This window comes from Notamacropus eugenii, chromosome 2 (assembly GCF_028372415.1).
Source record: "Notamacropus eugenii isolate mMacEug1 chromosome 2, mMacEug1.pri_v2, whole genome shotgun sequence".
Classification (NCBI taxonomy): domain Eukaryota; kingdom Metazoa; phylum Chordata; class Mammalia; order Diprotodontia; family Macropodidae; genus Notamacropus; species Notamacropus eugenii.
This window is the reverse complement of record NC_092873.1, coordinates 427512028-427537669: the sequence shown is the minus strand read 5'-3', so window position 1 is coordinate 427537669 and position 25642 is coordinate 427512028. Positions and strand designations below refer to the sequence as shown.

At 39.9% G+C, this 25642-nt stretch overlaps 1 protein-coding gene across 3 annotated transcripts in view; it reads right to left on the bottom strand.

Annotated features, from left to right (window-relative positions):
* KCNH1 (potassium voltage-gated channel subfamily H member 1) overlaps positions 1–25642 on the bottom strand; it is a 582340-nt gene that overhangs the window by 223701 nt on the left and 332997 nt on the right. For all 3 annotated transcript variants that reach the window (XM_072637864.1, XM_072637862.1, XM_072637863.1), the window contains exon 10: positions 7242–7438. In XM_072637864.1, coding sequence (XP_072493965.1) covers positions 7242–7438 — 197 coding nt within the window. The remainder of the gene's footprint in view (positions 1–7241; positions 7439–25642) is intronic.

Genomic DNA, 25642 nt, shown 5'->3' with positions numbered 1-25642 from the left:
AGTAACTGTGTGAGTCTAGATCTGGTGGGGGGCACATGTAACCTTCTTGGTTCGGCTTTTTGACTGAGTCCAAGTTTTACAGAACAAATTATTTTACTAAGGGGATTTGTTCTATGAAGATTGGATTCAGTCAAAGGGCTACACTTGAGGACCTAGAGGGCTACATGTTGTTCTAGACTGTAATGCAGGACTTTCTACCTTTAGGTACAATACTTCATTACTGTGCCACTAAGCTGCCTAGGTGAGCCATATTGTCTGAGTTGTTATGGTGAGGCATATTAAGAGTCACTGGCATTTATATAGCACTTTTAAGATTGAAAAGAACTTTACATACATCATAACTAATTTGAACCTTTCAACAACCCTATAAGTCATCTATATTATTTTTTTCCACTTAATAGATGAAAAAACTGAGCCTCCAAGAGAGGTCGTGCAGCCAATAAGTTTCAGAAGTAGTGTCTAAAACCGGTTTTTCTGACTCCAAATTTCATACCCTATGCCCAGTCTATGGGATTATTCTCTGGATAAAATCAAGATAAATGACTATTCTCACCCCCTAACTCCTCTTCACACCTCCAAAGCTACTACTCTCTCTGCTTTATCATTGGAGGAAATTAGATCAGGGATTATTCTGGCAGATCTCATTCTTCATAAAGTCACTCTGATTAACAGGTGGGTGTGCTGTGACCCTCATAGTGCTTACACACGGATTGCTGAATGATTCATCCTGGATACTGTCCAGGTCAGCTTTTTCGTCTTTTCAATTGTAGGCACCTGATTGGCCCTTGGAGTTCCCAAAAGTGAGAGGTAATAATTTTAGGCCAAACCATGGCCCACCCCTCTTTCTACCTGCTTTCTCCAGTACAAAGCAGTATATCAGAATCCTAAGTATTTTATGAAGGAAAAAGCATCAGGAAACACCTTAAAATCTTATTATAAAGTACTTCACTTACCATCAATTATGACCTGGGGTTGTCCACAGATATAGAAGTTAAAATAAGGTTTTAGGTTTTTTTGAGAAGTAGGATAGTTTCCCCAGTGACATCCCACTTCAAGTCCTGCTTGTCCAATAAAAGGCTAATCTCCTATATCTTGTTAGGAGACATAGCATTTGCCTTCCCAAATTACAAAACCAGTATGGAATTATCCTAGACAAAGAACCTGGGTTCAAAACTTCCCTCTGATGGTTAGTACTTGTTGGGAAAGTAACTTAATTTCCCTCATCTATAAAAAGAAGGGATTAGAGCAGCCAGTTAATTCTCTGAGGTCCCTTCCAGATCATGAGGCAACTAGGTGGTGCTGGCCATGGTCAGGAAGGTCTGAATTTGAATCCTGCCTTGGATACTTGCTAGCTATATGAACTAGAAAAAGTTACTTAAGCTCTCTATGCCTGTTTCTTCAACTATAAAATGAGATGAACAGTATTTAACACAGCTCCCAGGACTATTGTGAGGATAAAATGAGATAATAGTGCTTTGCAAACCTTTAAGCTTTATAGAAATGTTTGTTATTATTATTAATGATAACAATATCTATCTCACTATGACAAGGAAACTTTATATAGTATGTTTAATACTTTTTCCCAGACACCAAAATTACCACGGAAGTCTAGGCATCTGAGCGTACTAGAGGAATCAGTGTAAAGACACACACACACACACACACACACACACACACACACACAATTCCTTTGCTTGTATAGTTCTTTGTGAATCAGGAACTTGATAGTGATTTATCCTTCTCTTTCCTAAACATGTGGTCAGGTATTTCCTAGTGCATTATTAAAGGTTGATAGTCTTTAGAGTTGGTATTTCAATTCTATTACCACCATTACCATAGATGGCAGGAAAGAGAGGAGACTTTGTGAAGACCATTTTAAAACACAAGCTCTTTTCTTTAATTGGAAGAGAAAGATGATATTTCTGAGGTCTTTTATTTATAACCAAGCCTTTCATTTCCCCAAAGGTTTCTATACTTCTACATGAATTTGTTCTGGCTTGGGAGGAAGCTTAGGATTAAAATGTTGACCTATTCTATGTATGGATAATGCCTTTTCCAAAGAGTTGGTATTATCTTTACCAAATTAAAATTCCCTTTGATTGAAATATGCTGAAAATGTACATATCCAAGATGACTCACTATGACAACCTCAACTTTAGGAAATAAGTAATCACTAAATCATATGGTGTCTTCCTTGAAAGAAGCCTTGGTATTAAGCCCACTTACTTTCTAAAACTCCCCTGACCCGAAATAATTTTTAAAAACCCAACAGTGCAAGGCATCCAAATACACAACAGATATTGGCTAAAAGTAGGAGGGCTGAGAACCACCCTACCAATTAGTTAAATGACAATTAGTGAACAAGCTGAGTGTTACTAATGACCTAGTCTTTTGACTGCAGTCTATCCTCTAATTATAAAACATCTTCTGCACTGCCCAAATTATTTTAGTGGGGCAAAAATTCCAAACTCTCATCATTGAGGCAGAAGGATGCAACCTCCCAGAACCTAGGAAGCTGAGCAACATTGAGAATGAAACTAAAGGGGAGATAAATTATAAGAACAATGATGAAAAAAAGAGTTCACTTTATGATACTCTGACAGAGCTATTGGTGAGGTAAATGAGGGCAACAGCTGGAGCAGGAGATAAGCAGAGGTGAAGAAGAAGATGCTAATGTTGCCTACCCAAAAAGGGGTCTAGCCATTAACCAACTGAAAAAAATGTGTACAAGTATAGGGTTCTGTACACAATTGATACTTAACTTTTCATTGACACTTTAATTTTTGTAAATTATATTAAGTGAACTGGAGTTACTATGCATTAATAGAATCCCCCACTACCTCTAAGCTAACCCCTAGAACCCTGATGGGGAGATTCAGTCAAGTTTTAGAGACTCAACCAATCAATGCAAGTAGGGTTGGCAGAGTAAGTCCCAAGCTTGCATATAGTGCTGAGTGCAATGCTCTGATATAAACAGGAAGTGTAAACTTCCTGAAAAGAGTATTTTCTTTATGCCTTTGTCTCCCCAGGGACCAGTATAGTGAGTTTAATAAATCTTTGTTGGATCATTGCTCAAGCAGAGAAAAAGACCAATGGAAAGAACATACATAGAATGGAGAGACCAGAGACTGGCAACTCATGGCTCCATCTGTCTTGGATTATCCAGGGCTCTAATTCCCCTTCATTAGCTATTTTACACTGTGGGATGGGTGGGGAGAGAAGGAGGGCCTTATGTTCTTTCCTAAACATAGTCTCTTGACTCTCTGGTAACCTCATCTAGGTTATCAAATTGCCTCAGTCTCTCCTTCTTCAAAGGAATTTCGGCAAGGGCCTTGTCACAGCCAAAGCAAAATTATAATGATGACCTTGACCTCTCCAATGTCCCAGAGCTGAGGGTCAGGATGCTAGTGCTTTTCCCAGGAACATTAGGGCATCCCAGTTTCCCTCTATGAGAAATGACCTACTTGTGGTTACAATAGAACCTGTTGCTAATGATCACTCAAAATTATCTATACTGAATCAGAGCCAGAGCACAGCTGGGCAGGCTCCCATGCAACAGCGGGTGGAGAGACAAATGACTGCTATGAGATTTTCCCATTCCCAGCATTCACATTCTGAAGAGTGCCAGCCTCTCCAGGTAAGCGTGTCCTTAAGGACCAGCCTTCTCTTCATTTGTTAAGCTTCTTGACATGATAGAATGAAATGCATCATCTGCAAAGAAAAATAAAAGCCTCTGGTTCAGAGCCCATGTGGTCTAAAATGCCAGTGAACAAACATGCTGGCTTCTTTGTAAAACAGATTTACCAAAGTCAAGCAGAAAGCATTGCATTCTCAGGCATCTTTGCAAAGAATGCACTTAATTTAGCCAAGTTACAAACAGCTATAAGAATACACTTCACTTTGCCAAGAGAAAAATAGCTATAAGAGTAATTCATGCATGTAATGTTCTCATCTTCCATGCCCTGTATAACTGTGAATTAATTCTCAGAGGGTCATGATAAGAAAATATAGCAGCAAGGCTGAAAATGGCAAGTTCTTATTTCCCAAAAAGAAGGCACATCTGACAGATAAGTAAAGCAGGGCCACCTGTCTTTGGAGAAGGAGGCCCTGGGTTCAAACTCTACTTATGACTTGTCTTACCTATGTAATATTGCGTAACTTCTCTGGAGCTCAGTTTCCTAATTTACAAAATGGGGACATCCAAGGTCCCTTCTGAGCAGCTAGGTGGCATCATAGTGCATAGAGCACCAGACCTGGAGTAGAGAAGACTTGATCTTCCTGTGTTCGAATTCAGTCTTAAACATTGCCCAGCTGTGTGACCCTGGGCAAGTCACTTTACCCTGTTTGCCTCAGTTTCCTCATCTGTAAAATGAGCTGTAGAAGGAAATGGCAAACCACCCCAATATCTTTGCCAAGAAAACCCCAAAAGGGGTCATAAAGATTCAGACACAACTGAAATGACTGAATAACATGACTTTTGATAAATGATCTCACTTGTACTTCACTTGATCCATTTGCAAATAGACTATCTTATGCTAAGCAAAACATTCTGAAATTACTATTTGAAAATAGATGAACTTGATCTGTGGGCCATCTCCAATGTCTATGCTTCCCCTGGGCGACCTGAACTGTGTGTTTTTCCACCTGTGTTCTCAGCAACATTGAACACTGATTGCAATCAACTTGCTTTCACAAAAAGAAGGAATGCATATTCCCTAACCCATCCCAGCTCCACCCCTCAACGTAGCCCAGCCACTTGACTAACATCCCTATGCAGAAGCCCCACTAGCAAATGTCCTGTGCTCCCAGGGCATCAGGAAACTATGCGGAAGTATAAAGATACCATCCCCCTCTCCTAGTCACCTCCATCTTCACCCCCCATAAAACATATAAGGGCTGTGCTCTAACTCAGTAATCCCCTTGGTGATTCTCAGGAAATGTATAAATCAAATCTGGAATCATAGTAACTGAGAGACTGCCACGAAGGCAAAATCACTGCAAACCTTGGCCAGAGAAATTCTTTGACTTTTAAACAGATAAACTAGGAATAAAGCATGGTGTGGGAAAGGTGAATTCTATAGGAGTCAATTAACAATAAGCCCCTGAAGTCAGGCATGCTGGCACAGGCCTGTAATCCCTGCTACCAGGAAGGCTGACACTCGTGGACAGTTTGAGCCCAGGGGTTCTGAGCTGGGCTAAAGCTAAAGGCTAGAGCTGATCTGGTGTCCTCATTAGGTCTGGCATTAATGTTGTGAGTCTCTGGGAACAGGAGGCCACCAAGCTGCCTAAGGAAGAATGAACCAGCCCAGAATGGAATCTGAGCAGACCAGATCCCATGCCAGTCAGCAGGGAGATTGGCCCATGAGTACTTCCAACTTGTGTGAGATAGAGAAACCCAGTTTAGACACACACACACATACATGCACACATGCACACACACACACTCACACACACACACACACACACACTCACACACATACAGAGAGAGAGAGAGAGAGAGAGAGAGAGAGAGAGAGAGAGAGAGAGAGAGAGAGCCACTAAGAAGTAATGCATATCTTAGGTCCATAAAGCAAGACCAGAAACTGATGATAGGCAAGACATTTCTTCCCCCTCTGATCCTTAGTTATTTTTTTTCTGAGGAAAGAAGGAAAAATTATAGGTTTGGAAGGAAACAAGCTTTTATTAAGCACCTACTATATACCAGGGACTACACTAAGCACTTTACAAACATCTTAGTTGATCCTTAAAAAACCCCTGTGAGATAAGAACTATTACTAACCTCATTTCACAGTTAAGGAAATTGAGGCAGGCAGAGGTTAGATGACTTGCCCAGGATCTAAGTCTGGCTTTGAACATGGGTCTTCCTGACTCCAGGCTCAGTGTTCTATCCACTGTATCACCTGGCCCCTTTCTCTGCCACATCTTATGATCCTCTGTCTATCACTGAAATTGAGAACTTGGAAAACTAGGAGCCCTAAGCACAGGAGTTGGGACTGGGGGTTGTGTTTGTGCTACATATAGTATGACTGATTTTTTTATTCAGTTGTTTTCTGTTATCATGGCTTCATCTTCAGATAACCCAGAGAGTGTTCCATTACCTCATCTGTAAAACTAGGCAATTGGTGGACATGATCTCTAAGGTCTCTTCCAGCTCTGATATTTTCAATGACTTTTCTAAAAGAATTAGAGATCTTAGGACCCTCTAATCCAATCCATTCATGTCACAGATAGAGAAACTGAGGCCCCAAAAGGTTGTGTTGCCCAGGCTAATGCAACCAGTCATTGGCTAAGATGAGAATGGGACTACACATCAGAAGATACTGGTTGATGGCAGACAGCACTAGGCTCTAGTCCCCGGTTGTCCAGGTACAGTGTTATTTTACATGACCAAACAAAAGGAAATGACTGATGATAATGTAAAATTGGGCATCCTACAAACCAAACCAATACCACTACCTGCTTTTGACGTCTCAACCCATCACTCAAAATGATGCCTTGTCTTCTCCCTCTGCCTCTGTACTGCACCAAGGCTAGCTATCCTGTGCCTGAATTAACCTAGAGAAAGCTGGATGAAATGCATGGGAACCAATGAGGATGAAAATAAAAAGGATACAAGAAAAATAGTTTAATACTTGCTGAGATCAATGGAGCAATTCAGGTGATTTTAGATTTAAAGAAAGTACTTCAGATGAAATATTGTCTGGCTCATGCATTTTTAATCATTTTCCAAACCAGTTGAGTTGGCAGTTACAGAAAAAAATCCTCTGAGATAAGAAATTTCATAACTTCCATATTTCCTAGACCTGATTAAATCATTTTCTCATCTCTTTTCATTGCATTACAAACCTGTTAACAACAATCACACCCCTCCATAAACCACCATCACCATGGAGATAAAAGTTTATCTTTGGAAGGCGCATATGCTGATAATAATCAAAGACTGACATGCCCTATACTTTGTACATCTTTAACATGATGCAGGGCCTAGGTGTCATCGAAAGAAGACCATACAAAAAATCAAAATCAAAAGTCCCACCTCTTCTTCCTCAGAGCACACATACCTCTTCCTCACCTCTACTGAAGACCATCGCTTTCCTCTACTTCTCCATAGTGTAGGTCTCAGGAATCAGGCAACAAAGAGATCTCAACCAAAGTTCTTATCTCTGGTTTTCAATGAACTATTTTCCAGCCAAAATAGTGACCCAACACTGCACCAACAAATCTTAGAAGCATTCACTTACTCTTTTTCTCAGATTGTATGTGAGGATGAGGTTTCTCGAGAAGGAGTGAGAGAAAGCTGTGTAGAATTCTAGCACTTTCTGCAGAGCGTCCCGCTTAATCACATGCAGGTCACAGTAGGTTAAGGCCCTGACATTGGCACAGGACTGGGCAAGTGTGGCTTCCTTCCAGAACACATCTCCAAAAACATCTCCTTTTCCTATAAAAAGAAAAAGGCTATTTTGAGAAAAAACCCCAACAACCAACAGAAGCATTTTCATCCCAGGATAGTTTTTCTGTGTCATCCAAGTACAAACTGCCTTCGGTGTAGAGACAGAACAAAGACCCTCAGAACCCCATTGTCCACTTTCTATTCATTACATCACATTGCCGCACACAGAGAAGACTCTAGTTAACTTTGACTAAGGTTGTTTAAGATCAATGGCTTCCATTCCTAAGAGTCTGGCTAATGAGGCCAAATTCCTTGTTACTTCTTGTTAACCAGAGATTTTTGTTGTTCAGTCATTTCTGGTTCTTTGTGACCTTTTGGGTTTTTTTTGGCAAAGATACTGAAGTGGTTTGCCATTTCCTTCTCCAGCTCATTTTGAGGAGGAAACTGAGGCAAACAGGGTTAATTGAGTTGCCCAGGGTTACACAGCTAGAAAGTGTCTGAAGTCAGATTTGAACTCATGAAGATGAGCCTTCCTGATTCCAGGCCTGGTACTATATCCACTGTGCCAGCTATTTCCTCCTTTACCACGGATACACATGTTATTATTGAGTATCCTCCTACTCTAGATTCCTATTCAGATGGATGGGTCACACTTTCATGAGGCCATTTCCAAATGCTTAGATTCTAAGGAAGATATAATAAGCTCACATAAGCCATTAGGAGGTAGGATCTCAAATGCTGAAGGTGGGGAATTTCCTGATTTATTTTGTCCTGCATGTAAATTTGATCTGTGAAATTGAAGAAAGTTTCTCTCTACAATATGTTATAATGAGAACAGCATCAGAGGCATCCATAATGTTAGAGAGTCCAGTTTGTAAAATAATGTGTACTATTGAATTTATCTGAACGTTGTGAGAAAAGCACTTTGTAAACCTTACAGTGCTATACAAATGTGAGTTGTTAGCAGCACCTACTTCCTTGTTTGACAGCTAAGTCCTTCTTACTGCTTGTGATTGTGTGGTGGGCATGACTTGAGTGCCAGGGGGATTATTGATTTCTTGACAGGTGCCTGCATCCTACCCATGCAGAACTGTACCTACTGACACTCAGCATCCTTCTTCGCTGCCTTCCACGCACCATCCATTTGTGTATGCTCTAAGAATACAAAACAATCTTAATACTAATCTGAGGGAAAATAACCTCTTTTTAATCTTTTTTCCCTGGATTTATTGGTATTGGATATCTCAATGAGGAAATTCCCTCTATCAGTTCAAGTCAGCAATAATGCTACAATTTATAGTCATGAAGTTTCCAGAGGCAGCTAGGTGGTGCAGTGGATAGATACCAACCTTGCAGTCAGAGGATCTGAGTTCAAATCCCATCTCTACTCCTAGCAAGTCACTTAACCCAGAATGCCTTTTCTATAAGGTTAAATGACTTGCCAAGGGCCACAGAGTCAGCATAATGTTAGAGTTGTTGAACACAACTAATTCCAGCTCAAAGGTCAGCTCTCTATCTTTCACACTACAATGCATGGACATACTAACTCGTTAGAGCTGCAAGATACATTAGAGATTATCTGTGTGACCCCATGACATTTGATTCATTTCTCTAGGCCTCAGTGTCATCATTTATAAAAAGGGAAGCTAGGGTAGATAGGAGGATGGGCTGAAATGAGTGAACTAAACGATCTCTAAGATAATATCAATTTCTAAAGACTATGGTCCAATGATTCATAATACATTTTGCCATTAATTAAACTGAGGAATGATTTAGGAAGATTTTTAAAAAGTCAGACAGAAATGATTTCAGGATTGTCATTTATCTTGGATTATCTGTAACATTATTATTTTTATAAATAATATTTTATTTTCCCCCAGTTACATGGAAAGACAATTTTTCACATTCATTTTTTAAAAAATTCATACTCTGTTGATTAGGATAATTGAAAGGTAGATGGAAAGTATGCTCAGAAGGGATGGCCCTAGCCACTGGTGGGGACTGGAAATGGTTTCCTACAGAAGGTAGGGATTGAGCTGAGACTTAAAGGGACCCAGAGAAATGAAGAGGTAGAGATGAGGAGGAGGCATGAGGGACAGCTCCTTGGGAGCATAGATTATTGCAATAGAGAGAATGAGCAGCAAAAAGCTTGAAAAAAAATTTACAGTGGTGACAGTGGAAAACAGATGCAAGGCATATTGTAAAAATGGAAATATCAGGATTTGGCAACTGACTTGCGCGTGGGAGGCAAGAAAGAGGAGGCAGTTAGGTAACACAGCATATTATCAGTCATCAGGCCTACGTCAGGAAGACCCAAGTTCAAATCTGGCCTTGGACACTTACTAGCTGTGTGACCCTGGGCAAGTCACATAACCCTGCTTGCCTCAGTTTCCTCATCTGTAAAATGAGTTGGAGGAGGAAATGGCCAACTACTCCAGTATCTTTGCCAAGAAAACCCCAAATGGGGTCACAAAGAGTCAGACATGATTGGAATAACTAAGCAGGAAAGAAAAAGGGATAGCAAAGATGGTGCTAGGTGCTGAGTGATTAGACCCGTGACTATTGGTACAAGGAACTCTCAGTGAAGAAACTCCATCTGCCCGCTAGTCCCTGTTCTTCAACTTACAGTCATAGAAAGCTACCAGGTACTAAAGAGGAAAATGACTTGTCCAAGGTCATACAATCAGTATTTGTCAGAGGAGGAACTCAAATTCAGGTTTTCCTGACTTTGAGACCAGCTCTCTATCTATTAGGCAAGCGTGTTTCTGCATACTTACCACACTGTAGCTTATACGATAGTTATCTGTGTATTCAGCTATAATTCTCTCAACTCTCCCTACTAAATTGTGATCTTGGGAACTGTATCTGCTTCATCTTTGTATTCTTAGTGCCTAGCACAGGGTACATCACATGGTTAGTACTTGATAATTTTTTTTCACTTAATAGTATTTTATTTTTTCTAATTACACATAAAATTGTTTTCAACGTTCACTTTTATAAGATTTTGGGTTCTAAATTTTCTCCCTCCCTTCCAAAGATGGCAAGCAATCTAATTAAGGCTATACATATACAATCATATTAAACATATTTCCACATTAGTCATGTTGTGAAAGAAGAATCAGAACAAAAGGGAAAACCACAAGAAAGAAAAAAAGAGAAAATAGCATGCTTTGATTTCCATTCAGACTCCATACTTCTTTCTCTGGATGAGGATAGCATTTTCCAACACGCATCTTTTGGAATTATCTTAGATCATTGTATTTCTGAGAAGACCCAAGCCTATCAAAGATGGTCATCACACAATGTTGCTGTTACTGTGTACAATGTTTTCCTGAATCTGTTCACATTACTCAGCATCAGTTCATATAAGTCTTTCCAGGTTTTCTTGAAATTTTTCTGCTCATCATTTCTTGTATCACAATAGTATTCCATTACATTCATGCATCACAACTTGTTCAGCCATTCTCCAATTTCCAATTCTTTGCCACCACAAAAAGAGCTGCTAGAAATACTATTGTATATGTGATTGACAATTTTTAAAATTAAGTTGGACACAGGAGTTATTTAAAATTAAGGATGCTGGTAAAACATCAATATGGAAATATGAGAATGGAACTTTGAGAAAGTCAACATCTAGAAACAGATTTGAGAGTCATTTACATAGCAGAGATGGTTGAACTCATGAGAGTGGAGAAGACTGTAGGAAAAGAATGTGGGAAGAAATGAGAAAAGTGAGCCAAAGACAGACTCTTAGGCAGTGGGTTGAGGAAGAGAAGTCAGAAAAGAATACAGCAAGAAATGGTCAAGGACATTAAAGGAAAACAGGGATAGGATTCCATCACAGAAGTTAAAGCAGAAGAGTTTCCAGAAGAAAGTAGATGTTGACAGTATCAAACACTGAGAAAACATCAAGGAAGATTTAGTATATCCTCCATTCCAGGAAGAAAAGGTCATGAGACCTGATGATCCATGCCATTCAAAATGAACAATTTCTGTAAAGCAATACTCATGGAAGCCAAATCATAAACAGTGAGAGGAGGAGGAGGAAGTTTGATTAGTTACTACAGATTACTTTTTCAAGAAGTCTGACAGTGAAGAGAAAGAGAGATATATAGGCTATGTCATGGTCCTGAGACCTCTGACTACGAGGGTCCTGTGACTCTGGTACAGACACCCTCAAAATAACAAGAAAGGACTCTTAAGGTGGTTTGTTTTAAAGGATACAGCCTTTTGCTGACCTTGTGACACAGAATCACTGCCCAGTCCTTTGGCATATGCTATGTTTTAAGATCTCAAGTAGCTTACAGCCTGCTGCATGAGACTCTAGACATGCTAGGGTGCCACTCAACAAAGAGGAACACAAAAATGGGTCTAAAAGGAAAGTACCCAGGGAAACAAAAAAAATGCCAGTGCTGGACTGCCCTGCCACAGAGAAATCTCAATCACATTCCTTCATGATGAGGGAATGCAATGTACAGTATGTACAGGAATGCCTGTACAGTATGAGTGTAATAGATTAGAGGCATTGACTCAGAAGCCTGAGTTAGATCTGCCTTTCTAGGCTGCCTACCAACCTCAGAGGGGACAAGAACCTGATGCCCTTCAACAGCTACTGCCTACTCCATGATCAATTTCCTTTCCTTCCTGATTGCCGCAACACAATGGAGCTCAAGGGAGTTGCTAGCCCAAAGAAGATTGTGCCTGGAAAGGCAAGGGCTGAGCACTTTGTAGGCAAAAAAAGTCAGCAGAGAAAGAATGGAGATGCAAGAGAGGGATAGGATGATTGATAGAAAAGATCCCTGTTTAACCCCAGATTGTACTCTATTGTACAGCTGAGGATAAAAAATAGCTTTGAAAGCGTGTTTATTTTGCCTCCAGATTTCTAGGGCAGAAAAACACAAATTCGAATTCCCAGGGAGCCATGGAGAACATAGCAGGAAAAAGAGAAAGAAACTACAAATGGTATTTAGCAATGTAGTCTAGACGCATCAACAGCCTCTCCTTTCCAGGTCAGCCAGGCCTCAAGGCTAGAATGAGGTGTGTGTTCATCCTTCGTAGCTGAAGAAGACCATGCCATCAGAGAAATAACGGCATGACTTGCACTTGACTTTGTTTGGAGTGAGGGAGGTCTGTGCAGGTCACCAGCCTCACTTCTCCTCCAGAGCCATCTGAATCCAGTGACCAGATTTTCATCAGGATGACTGGAGATGACCCAGGATGAGGCAATTGGGGTTAAGTGACTTGCCCAAGGTCACATAGCTAGTGAGTGTCAAGTGTCTGGGTGAGATTTGAACTCAGGTCCTCTTGACTCCTGCATTGGTGCTCTATCCTCTGCACCACTTAGGTGCCCTTTGGAATGAGGTACGCAACGACTGAACATGATTACCAGAACAGCTGTTTTTTTGTTTTTGTTTTTTTATTAATGCCAAGGAGGCAACTATATTTCTAAGTATTTGGACAGATCTTGGAGTTTTTCTATAAATTGGGATTTTTATATTTGAACAGACTTATAGTTGTTCAAGCTTCCCAGGCACCTCCTTATTGAAGACTTTCTAATACCTGAACTGAAGAAAATAGAACAGACACTTCCAACTTCAGGAGCCTAGTCTCATATTTGTTTCTGAAATACTATGCCCCTTTTCACCCATGAAGATGGTGTTACAGATCTACTGTCTTTAGAATTTGTGTTTCTAGTTATTTCAAGGTAATAATCTGTCCCTCCACCCCTCAGAAAAGGAATGAGATATGTTAAGCTATTGACACTTTCTTGCCTAGTTTTATGATACAGGTCAAGCACTTGTGAGATAGCTGCCCCAGCTGAGGGATGATGTCTGCAAAGGAATAATACATTGTTTATCTAGGAAGCTACTTGATCCACGGCCCTCTGACCTTGGTCTCTGCAATACCCTGCTCTAACCAAATAACTAAGCCAGTGGTTCTCCAAACTGTTTTGGTCTCAGGATCTTGTTAAGTTCTAAAAATCATTAAGAACTCCAAAGAGCTTTAGTTTATGTGGGTTTGAGTATCCAGTTTTTACTCTACTATAAATAAGATGACTTGGTATTATTACGAAGACAATTTTGACCTCCTGGACTTCCCAAATAGTTTGCAGGTACCCTTAAGATTTCTGAGACCAAATTCAGAGAATTCCTGCACTAAATTAACTAGTTCATTTGCAGACACCGAATAAACTCATTCACAGCTCCCTTTCCAGCTTCTCCTTTGTATTCTTTTTTTATCAGAAAGTTAATGTTCCCTGATGAATAAATGTCTCTCTTAGCAAGCAAACTTAGAAATTTCTAGGCCTGCCTGAGAGGGCCATTGAAAACCCACCTAATCCATTTGCTTCCTAACAGCCCCACAAAACCATCCTGGTCACAAACTGTACCTGGTTCCTTACTCCCCAACAGGTGCAAAGAGGAGAGAAAAATGAGTTTGAAAAAAGGTGTCAGGTTTGGTTGGAATGGACAAACTGGGTAGCAGCATTACGTGAAATTTGCTGTGGAAGTGGAGTCTATGTAGGAGAGCAAATGAATCACACTCAACTAAAACTGCTTTGTGTCATGTGAATGAGAAGAGGCATAAGGACAATGGGAAATGAAACTGGCTCCAGTTCCCACACATTTTAACTCTACCAAATTTAAATGAAAATCAGTAAAGAAAGGCAGCTAAGCAACTCAGTTGATGGAGTACTGAACCTATCAGCAGAGAGTTTTGAGTTCAAATCCAGCTTCAGACACTTCCTAGGTATGTGACCTTGGATAAGTCACCTCCTAGCTTTCCTGGCTTCCTTTTTAAATTTTTTTGAGGCAATTGGGGTTAAGTGATTTGCCCAGGGTCACACATGTATTAAGTGTCTAAGGCTGGATTTGAACTCGGGTTCTCCTGACTCCAGGGCTGCTACTCTATCCGCTGTGCTACTTAGTTCCCCACTAGCTTCTTTTAAGGCTCAGCTAAAGTCTCACCTTCTACAAGAAGTCTTTCTGAATCTTCCTTCCTTCCCTCTGAGATACTCCAATTTCTCTTCTCTGTATCTTATTTGTGCACAGTTGTTGGCATGTTGTTTCCCTGTTAGACCACGCACCCCTTGAGAGGAGAAACTTCTTCTTCTTTTGCTTGTCTTGACATTTCCAGCACTTAGTGTAGCACTTGGCAAGTCCTATGTGCTTAATAAATGCTAATTGACTGACAACTTCTATCTGCTTTAATTTCCTTATCTGTAAAACGGGGATAATAGCACTTACTTCCCAGGGTTGTTGTGGGGCATAATGAGATAATATTTGTAAAATACTTTCTAAACTTTAAAGTGCTTATAAATACTAGCTAGGCATTATTATCATTGTTATAAAAATTCATAAGATCAGAGATTGAGGGCTAGAAGCGATCTCAGAGGCCATGGAGTCTAATCTCCTCATTTTACAGATTACGTTGAGGACTAGGAAGTTAAGTGACTTGCCCAAAGTCACAAAAGCAGTAGGTATCAAAGGCAGAATTTGAACCCAGGTCCAGTGACTGCAGAACCAATATTCTTCCAGTTGTGACAAACTGCTTCCTGGTATTAAAATAAAATAAATTAGGGAGATGACTTCTCTCACTGGAAAATGGTGCTTGCTTTACAATGGCATTTGATCCAGCATTCCTTTCCTGAGAGCATTTGAAACATAATAAACATTAATTTACCCACGATTTTTCAGTAGTAAGTAAATGATAAAAGGACTTAGTAAGCACTTACTACGTGCAAAGCACATTACTGGGTGCAGGGGATGCAAAAAAGGTACCTGTTCTCAAGGAGTTTCCATTATAATAAAGGGAGATAAGACACAGTGGTGTTTTCAGTAGCCATACCTGTCTGACAACAGAAAAGCAAAGAGCATCTGTATTCATGTTGGTACCATTCAAAGGCATGAAAATCTGTTTCCTTTAAGAAAAGTGGAGAGAAGGGAGGCAATGAATACTAATTGCATTTGCTCTTAGGAAGTTTTCCTTCTGCAGTACTTTGACAGTGATGGAGAAGGGAGTATCATTCATCCCACAGATGCATTTCACGGTTAGATAATTGTGATTAATCGGTAGGGTCTGCAGAGTCTCCTATGTTGCCATAACTTGGATTTGATTCTTTTTTTCATACCAAATTGAAAATTATACTATCTCACTTGCTGTCAAAGCAGCATCTGGGGTATAAATTATCTAACACAGAAATGTATAAGAATCTATTGAGGGACTGTCAAGTTCAAAACAAATCTGTGATGATGCTCACAAATGGGAAATTTTTTTATGACATATACAACTTGAAAAAACTGCCAAAGAAAAAGATATAAAAGGTTGGCCCCAGTTGTTCATAAGTTAAATGCATCATTAGAGGACAACCTCCCTGATTGGAGTAGGGACTTACAGGCCAAGTCCATTTCTGAAGCTATCTTTGTGCCCTGCTCACTAATGTTCAGTGAACACTCACCTTGGAACAAAGGGAACGCTAGCAAATTCTGCATCATTGATCCACCGATTTATACCTCTATGTTATTCATAATGTACATCAAAACATAATATTTTAAAATCCTAAATGGATATCAATGGAACCTAACTGTCTCAGAGACAGAAGAAGGGCCCTTGGAGTTTGAAATGTGGGGAAATGAGTAGGACATCAATATATAAGGCATTAGAAAACATTTGAAGAGGTAGTCCCACTTTCCTTTCCTTTCCCCATTTTACAAAGAAGGGATTGAGACTCAAAGGTGAAGTGATCTGCCCAAAGCTTCATGATAAATTAAAAACAGAACTAGAGCCAGAGTAGAACCCAGGTCTCTTAACTCCCTAGTATGGGGCTCTTTCCATTATCTGACATTGCCAAATGAATGACAACATGAGAAGACAGGGCTCAACAAATTCCAACTCAAACTCTGGGTAAATCATTCTGTAATTTGAATTTGTGTGTGTGTGTGTGTGTGTGTGTGTGTGTATGTATTCGTGTGTATACACACACATACACACACACATATACACACATATATGTAAGCATTTATTAAGTGTCTTCTATGTACCAGACACCATGCTAAGTGCTTTACAAATATTATCCTATTTGATCCTCACAATGACCCTGTGAAGTAGGTGCTGTTATTATTCCCATTTTACAGTTGAGGAAGCTGAGGCAGAAGTTAACTCACTTACCCATTATTGCCATTATACGTGTCTGAACATCAAACCCCTTTTTAAAAGGAGGTGGCTTTAAGTATCTAATGTCTAAGAGATAGCAAAATGTAATAAAAACAATTTGAGATTTAGGACCTGAAGAGATAGTTCAAGTCCCACCTTAAGTAACTACTAGTCTATGTGTCAAGTCAACTAAACCTCTTAAAACCTCAAATTGCTCATCTGTAAAATGTAACTGATAATATTTGTGTTTGCTCCTTACAAAGCTATGAGGACCAAATGAGATAATGAGATAATATATGTAAAAGATGTTGCAAGTCTAAAAGTGTGATATAAACACCAACTATGATCATTTATGTGAGGTAAAAAAATGGTTTCTGAGCATGATAGTGATGCAGTGGATGAGAAGAAAAATAAAAAGGACAGAGAACAATGGTAGGACTTTGTGAAAGGGAGACATGGCATTTATTTGGTGATGCTGTCACTCAAGAGCCTCTGTCCAAGGATACTGAAGCCTCTGACCTTGAGTTCAGGAGAGAGCTTGGATTTCCCAGCATTCCAGAGTCTAAGTTCCAAGTGACATTGCACTTTGATGCCCCAAGGAGGAATGAGGGACTTTTAGGACTTCAGTCCAGTGATAAATGAGAAAAGAACTCACTGAACTTGGTGGAACCAATGCTCTGTAGGAAGTGAGCTAAGTTGAACCTATTCTCCCCACAGAAGTTATGGAGTTATGAAGGAAATGCTTATATGTTTGTTCTTGCCCTGTCCTTGAAACAAATATCCCTTTGTTAAAACAAACAAAAAAACAACGACAAAAAAGGAAGACGTAAGATAGTTGAACGGGAGTTGAAGAGGCTTCAATATCACAAAATAGATAGGATTTTACTGAACTATGAATGGGATCTGGGACAGAAAGAAGCCTGTAAAAGCAGGTCTAGAGAGTGACCTCAATTCCTAAGGCACCGTGAAGACCAGTGAGACCTAAGATGAGAAACATGAAGAGGAAAAGACAAAGAGGTACAGGAGAGTTGTCTTCAAATATGCAAAGAATGTCATGAGAAAAGGGGCTTAGTTCATTCTGCTTGGCTCTAGAACTTAGAATTAGGAGTGAGAGGTAGAAATTGTCAAGACACAGATTTGTATCAATATGAGAAGAAACCTCTTAACAACTGGAAGTGGTTCAAAGTGGTCTGGGCTAGCTTGGGATGTTGTTACCTCCCTATCTCTGAAGGTCTTGAAGAAGAATCTGCATAATGGTTTGTTGTGAAATTCTAGGTCAAGGAAAAACTGGTCTAGGTCACCTTTGAGGTCCTTTCCAATTCCATGATTCTGTGAGTTATCAAATCTTGTTTCCACTTTCACAATATCTCTCATGTACATCTTCTCTCCATTTACACAGCCATTAGCCTAGTTCAAGCCCTTACTACCTCTTGCTTGGATTCTTACATTAGCTTTCTAATTCATCTCCCTGCCTCAAAGTCTCTTCTTACTCCAATCCAACCTCCTGCAACTGCTAAAGGGATTTTCCTAAAGCCTAGCTCTGATCACATCCCTCCCCAACTCAGTAAATTCTGGTAACTCACTTTTGCCTCCAGAATCAAACACCAAGTCTTCTTTTTTGGTATATCTAACTCTTTACCACCTGGCTTCTTTCTAACTGTTTAGCCTTTTTCTACTTTGCTGCTTTCCATACACTTGAGAATCTAGTCCTATTGGACAGCTTGTTTCTAACACTTTACCTGCTGTCCTCCTGCTTTTGGACCAACCAGCCCCCAGGCTTGGAATGCTCTACCTTCTCCTGTCTATCTCTTAGTTTCCATAGATTCCTTCAAGACTCAGTTCCAATATCGCCTTTTGCAGGAAGCTTTTTCTGGTCTCCCTCCCACCCCTACCCCAGCTACTAGTGTCTTCTCCTTTAAGGTTAATTTATATCTATTCTGAATGTAACTGATACCAGTTTATTCAAATATCTCCTCTGTTAGAAGATAAGCTCCTTGAGGGCAAGGACCATGTGGCCATTCTTTTTTACCCACAGTGCCTAATACAATGCTGGTACAAAGTAAGAGGTTAATCAATAAATGCTTGTTTATTGACTGATTGAATCTGAGTTGGGGCAGATGATGGGAGCGGTAATGGTGGTCCCAAAGGATTCAAAAATAAAATATCAGCCTGGTACTTAAAACTCTCTATAATATGGCTCCCACCTACCTTCCTATGACTCCATAGCTCCCTCATTCTTATTAATAATAGCTAACATTTATATGTCTATATATAAACCTCAACGTTTGTAAAGTGCTTTACATATAGTATCTCATTTAATTCTCATGAAAACCACTGGAGACTGCTGAAGTGTCTGAGGTCAGATCTGTACTCAGGAAGATGAGTTGTCTCACCCCACACAAACCATCTAGCTACTCTAGACTGACTCTAGAATCACATAATTGAAGTTGGAACGGGTCCCAACAGCTCTCTAACCTAACCTAATACTTGAATAAGAGCCCTTTCTACTACCTACCTGGCAAGTGCTCATTCACTTGAAGACTTCTAGTCAGGGGAAATTCACTAACTTCTCGTCTGTACATTCTACTCTTGTATAGCTTTAATTACTAAGAAGATTTTCTATCTGTCAAGTTTAAATTTATTTCTATGTGATTTCTACCCACTACTCCTGTCTTCTGGGGTGATCCACAACAAGTCTAATCCATCCTGCCCATGCCAGTCTTTCAAAACCTTGAAATCAACTATCATGTCCCATTGTTACCACCCCCATCCCACAAGCATTCTATTCTTCAAGCTAAGTATGCTCAGTTTCTTCAAAAGATCTTCATAAGGCATAATTTGGAAGCCCCTTCATCATCCTGGTCATTTTTCTCTGGACAGAACTGATACATTTCCATTTATCAATGTCTTTCCTAAAATATGGTAGCAAGAACTAAACAGAATGCTTCAGATGATTACCTCCCCAATCAGAGACATTATACTTCTTACTCTAATAAATGTGTCATCCATGATTTTATCCAAGTCACTGATAAAAAATAGTAAACCGAACAAGGACCAGCACAGATTCCTGAGGCAATCCCCCCAGAGACTTCCTTCCCAGTTGACATAAAACTATTAATAATTGTTCTTTGGGCTGCTCCATTCAAATGACTCTGAATCCACCTAAATGTACATCTCTGCATGTTGTTCACACACCCACAAAATCATCATGCCAAATGCTAGGCAAAAATGTAGGTATACTCTATAGCATTGTTCTATCAGTCTTATTACCTTGTCAAAAATCAAATCATGTTGTTTCAGCTTAATTTATTCTTGATGAAGCCAAGGACCTTTTGGTCACTGCTTCCTTTTCTAGACTTTCATTATCACTTTAATAATATATTCCAGAATCTGGCAAGGACTCAAAATGCATCAAGTTTCCTGGTCTGTAATTGTCAACTTTTCCCCCCTTTATTTGAAAGTCAGCACATTTACCCTTCTCTAACCCTAGAGTAGCAATCACATTTTCTAGCTTTTACAATACCCTCAGATGCTGAGGACATGCTCATCTAAGCCCAGGTGATTTGAATTCATTGAATTTTAAGTCAGAGCCCCTGGACTGGGAATTGTTCCATGCTAGAACAGTTCTGAATATCAGTTTCCTTATCTGTCAAATAAAGGTATTGAATAGATAGACTCTAAGGTCCTTTCTACTCAAAAGTCTAAAATGTTACGGTGGGGTCATTTGAAGCAATTACATTTGCCAACTCAACCATGCCAAATGTAGAGGTGTAATGCACTAGATCCCCTCATCTAATTTTCCAAATAGTTCATTTTACAGATTTGGAATCACGGGCTCAGCAAGATTCAATGGTTTCTTCAAGGTCATAAGGCTAAATAGAAGAGTAGCAGTTCAAAAGGAGAAGTATTGGTAGTAGAGTCGAGGCAATGGGTTCAAACATGGCTACTTACTCTCTGTGTGGATCTGAGCAAGTCACTACCTATGAAGGTCACAGTTTCTTCATCTGTGAAAGAATGTGGCTGGGCTACCTGACCTCTAAGATCACCTTCAGCATTAAATCTATGATACTATTATACTGCAGAGCTGGGAACTGACCCAGACTGGCAGTGTATCTTTTCTCCTTACTTCTTCCCTTCATCTCCAATTCATCAATTCTTTTTCAGCCTCATTCTTTTTTTTTCTTTTTCTTTTCTCTTGCCTATCTGACCTGCCAGAGGACAATGAGTATTGCTTAAGACATGGCAACATGGATTACCAAGGCTACTAAAGATATGCTTCAATGGATGGTGACTATCACACCAACTAAACGGGGTGGTTTGCAGAATCCATACATTCTAATCCATTTTTACATCTGCTCTGGACTTCTTAGCACCTTGGGGGATAAAAGGAAGTTCTTCTTCCATCCTCCCCACTTTGCTGCCCACACAACTGTCAACTAGGCAGCATATTCAATGTTGGGATTCCTTCATCATGGAAAAGGCATTGGACATGAATTCAGAAGAAATGAGGTCAGATCTCAGCTGCTCCTATTGATATGACCTTGGGTGAATCTCTGACCCTCAGTTTCCTGATCTAGAAAAATGATTCATTAACCATTTTCATTATATCAATGGACATCAGTACCTGTGTGAAGATTAATGGATGTTAGAACTGGAAGGACCCTTAGAGATCATCTACTCCAACCTCCTTATCTTGTAGCTAGGAAGTGGAGGCCTATAAAATCAAAGTGATTTGTCCAAGGTCAAACAATTCAGGCAGAGCCAGCACTGCCAAATCTTTCCAGGTCTCCTGATTCAGTTCAGTATTCTCTTCCCAAATCCATGTGACTTCTTTAAAATGGAAACCAATTAATTACTCAATCAACAAGTATTTATTAAGCGCCTAATATGTCCCAGACATTGATGGGTCCACTTCCTATGTGACTGCAATGCAGAAAGCCATTTGTAAGCTATAAAGCAGCATACAAATGTATGCTATTATCAATAAACCAAAGAGTTCATCTCTTCCTTAATGTTTTATTTATACTCATTAATATTAAAAATACTTAATTTCTTCACATTTACAGCTGCCTAATTCTGGATTCTCTGGGACCCTGGGGGAAAGTACATGAGAAAAGTTTCCATGCCTTTGTAAACTCAGCTTCCTGTTCTCTCTCATGTAGCTAGAAAGCTCATCTTCATCTCTTTACTACAGAACTGAGCACTGTTGGCGGTCGCTGACCTCAACTTCTCATGCCTGGGCCTACAGAAGTTAGTCTGTACATCAAAGATTGATGGGCATGAATGAAATTTTTATTAAGTGCCCTCTGAGTTGCAACTCTTGAGCACATCTCTAACAGGAATAGTATATTTGTATTCAAGGACTGGAATTTAATCAGATTTTATTTGTATTGTATTTGTTGCTCAGCTGAGGTGTTATGTTGGTTTTCTTTTGTTTCTATCAACAAAGCAAAAAGGAAAGCCTAAATTTTGAGGAGGCCTCCTACCTGACAGAAAGGAAATCAGTACACAATTCACTCCTCCAATTCTTAAAGGAGAAGAAGAAATAAATACATTGTAAACTAAGAGCATTCCTTTGAGAAGGTGCTAGACCTCTGAAAGGTGAGTACCATGATGCAGAGGAAAAAATGCTAATGGAGTCAGAATTCCTGGGCTCTGATCATGGCTCTTCTACTAATGACTTGTGTGCCCCTGGAAAAGTTACTTCATCTCTCTGGGGCTCAATTTCTTCCGCTGATAAATGATGGCTTTAGGCTAAATTATTTCTGAGGTTCCTTCCAGCTCCAAGCTCATGATCTTGTGAGCTTACAAATCATTAAGGAGATGTTAGAGATCTTTTGGGCCCATCTCTCAGTTCTAGGAGGATAGGGGCAACTACTCTGTTCTTCCATGTATCACCCTCTGTGACCTCTGCCAGAGAACTGAATAAGAAAATGTAGGTGAAAAGTATTTTGTAAGAACAATGAAAGCCATCAACATCATTAGTCACATTTGCAAAGGAATCTGTGATCTTGTTCATCTGGATATTGCTTCCAATGATGCAAATCAAAACCCAACCATAGCTGCCCATTCTATCCATGTCCTTCCAAAAGTTTTCAGGTGATCCACCCAATGTGGTGGGGAATCTTCTTCAATTTCTTCTGTCATCTGAAAGATGCCTGTGGAGCACTTTGACTGACATCCCTCCTTCCTGCCACGGAAACAACACTTCTTTGTCTCCTTCCATAAATCTCCCAGATGGCATATAAAGTAGTTTCTATTCTTATTCAGAGTTCCTCAATGACTATATGTTACAGACTGCTCACCCCAAATAGGCACCTCTCCATTGCCTTCCTGTGAGAGTAATTTTCAGTTCTTCAAAGACCTTTGTACTCCATGGATCCCTGCCCCAAAACAATAGTATTAGAATGTTTGTAGTTTGATAGAAACAAAAAAAACAAGTCTTAATTTCAAGGTGAACTACAGGGAACTTTGTAATTTCCTGAAGTCAATCCAGCCTGCTTACCATTCAACTTTAGGCCCATCTCATTGCCTACTGTGTATTCTCTGTCCCAAATATACATGCTGATAAAGAAGATCTTCTAGATAATAATCTTAGGCTCACCTACACAGGCCAAGGACGCTTTGTATTTGGTGGATGGATGGTCTTGATGAAATAGTCACTTTTGCATTTTATACCTAGTCAGAGAAGATAGCTCAATATACACATTCATTCATTCTTCCATTTAACAAACATTTATTAAGCAAATACTATATACAGAAAACTATACTTGGCATTGGAAGATTTGAGATCAAATAGAATACATTTCTCATCCTCATAGAATGCAGTGGAAAGGCATTTTATTATTAAACATTAACAAATTATTAAACATTTACTATATAGGAAGCACCTTGCTAAGTGCTAGGGATACAAATGGAAAACTGAGACAGTCCCAGTTCTCAAGGAGCTCATATTCTAATTGGGGGAGATAACACATAATGGAGAGTGTATGTTCAGTTCATGGTAACTGGAAAGGCCAGATAGTATTGAGGTAGGGAAAGTATCAGAGCATCTAACAAGGCATTGAGGACCTTAGGAAGACAGATGGCCTCTAACCAAGGTAATAATGAGTCCAAGCCTTATGGTGGGATGTAGCTCTGAGATGACTCCAGCAGGGACAGGGAAGGTGGAATCAGTATCCAGCTGGCAGAGGACACCCTCCCTGTACCAGAAAGGAATTGGGCCATTTGGATGGGCTATGAAGAGAAAAGCTCCTAGTTCTCTTTAGCAGCAGCTGGTAGTGGAGGTCTATCCTCTATTAATTTGTTGGAGGGCCAGAGCTGAAGATGAGAAGATACCTAGCTTCTTGTCAGGGTACTAATGAAAGTGGCTGATTCTGGTCATGGAGGAACCTGTTTGAGAATCTACTCACCATTATTTCTGACTAGAAGAGTGATATAATACATGTGCAAACGCTCATAACACAAAATAATAAATGTGTAACAAAACAGAACAAATGCTATAGTAAATAAAGAGAGTTTATCAGGGAAGTCTTCTTGGAGGAGATGCTACCTAAGCTGGTGTTTACAGGATGCTAAGATTTTAATAGGTTAGACATGGAGTGAGGCAGGAAAGGGCAAGAATGTGGACAATGAATAATACTCATAGTAAGTGGACAATAGTTGAATTTGGCTTAAGCACAGAGTGATACCAGATTTTGGGTATAATTCTTTTTGTCCAATTTGACTGGCAAAATCATCATACAAAAGGTAGAAGGTTAAATCTATAGGGTCTTGAATGCCAAATCTAGTTTGAATTTTATTTGGTAAGTTGATCAGAGGACTTTTAAAGGTTTTGAGCAGAGGAGTATCATGACTGGATGCTAAGAAAGATTAGTCTGGCATAAGTTTGAAGAGAGAATTAGATGGAAAGAGTATAGCTTTGTATGTATAGCTTGTATAGCCCAACGACCAGTTGGGGTGTTATTTCAAAAGTCTATCTCCATGGAAAGGAGGGCCTGTAGGATGGTGATAGCAATAGAGATAAGGAAAGGGGGACAGATTAAGACATCCTTTGAAGATAGAATCAATAGGATTGATGACTCACTAAATGTGGGAGGTGAAAGAAAGAAAATGAGACATGGCATTAGTTGTAAATGGAGGAGAGAGAGTATAGAAAGATGGCTTGATCAACATAGTCAGGTGTTAGAGAAAGGTCAGGGAAGGTGACTGCTGAGAAAATCCATTAAACTTGGTAACCTTTGAGAAAACAGGTTCAACAGAATTGTGGAAATGGAAGAGGACTTATAAGGGTTTGAAGAGTCAGTGATGGGGACAGGAAAACATCTGGACTGGGATAGCATAGTCAAGTATGACTGTGAAAAGGAGGAAGGAAATGGTACAGCAACTGGATAGAGGAAAAGGGAGGTTTTTGTATGATTTGAGAAGATCTTAGCATGCTTATTGTTAGATGTATGTGTGTGTGGGGGGTATAAAAAGACTGGAAAGGTGGGGGAGCAGGTTAGGAAGGACTTTGAACAACAGAAGATGCTCTGTGTGTATTCGTCCTTCGTTGCTGAAGAAGACCATGACATCAGAGAAATAATGACACAACTTGCATTTGACTTTGTTTTGAGTGAGGGAGGGCTGTGCAGTTCACCAGCCTCATTTCTCCTCCAGAGTCATCTGAATCCAGTGACCAGATATTCATCAGGATGACTGGAGATGACCCAGGATGAGGCAGTTGGGGTTAAGTGACTTGCCCAAGGTCACACAGCTAGTGAGTGTCAAGTGTCTGAGGTGAGATTTGAACTCAGGTCCTCCTGACTCCTGCACTGGTGCTCTATCCGTTGCACCACCTAGCTGCCCTGGAAGATGTTCTATTTGATCCTGGAGGTGATAGGGAACCACTGGAGTTTATTGAGTAGGGGGTTGACATTAGACCAATAACTTTTACAGCTAGAAAAGTAGCTGTCTGAATGAGATCTAGAATTAGTAAGAGTACAACATAATTACTGCTGAGCTGTAGTAGGGTCCCAGATGTGTGCCTCTGGTTTTCTCCCTCTTGTCTCCTTACTCTCATAGATCTCTCACCCTGGGCATGCTGCCTTCCTTAGACACTTT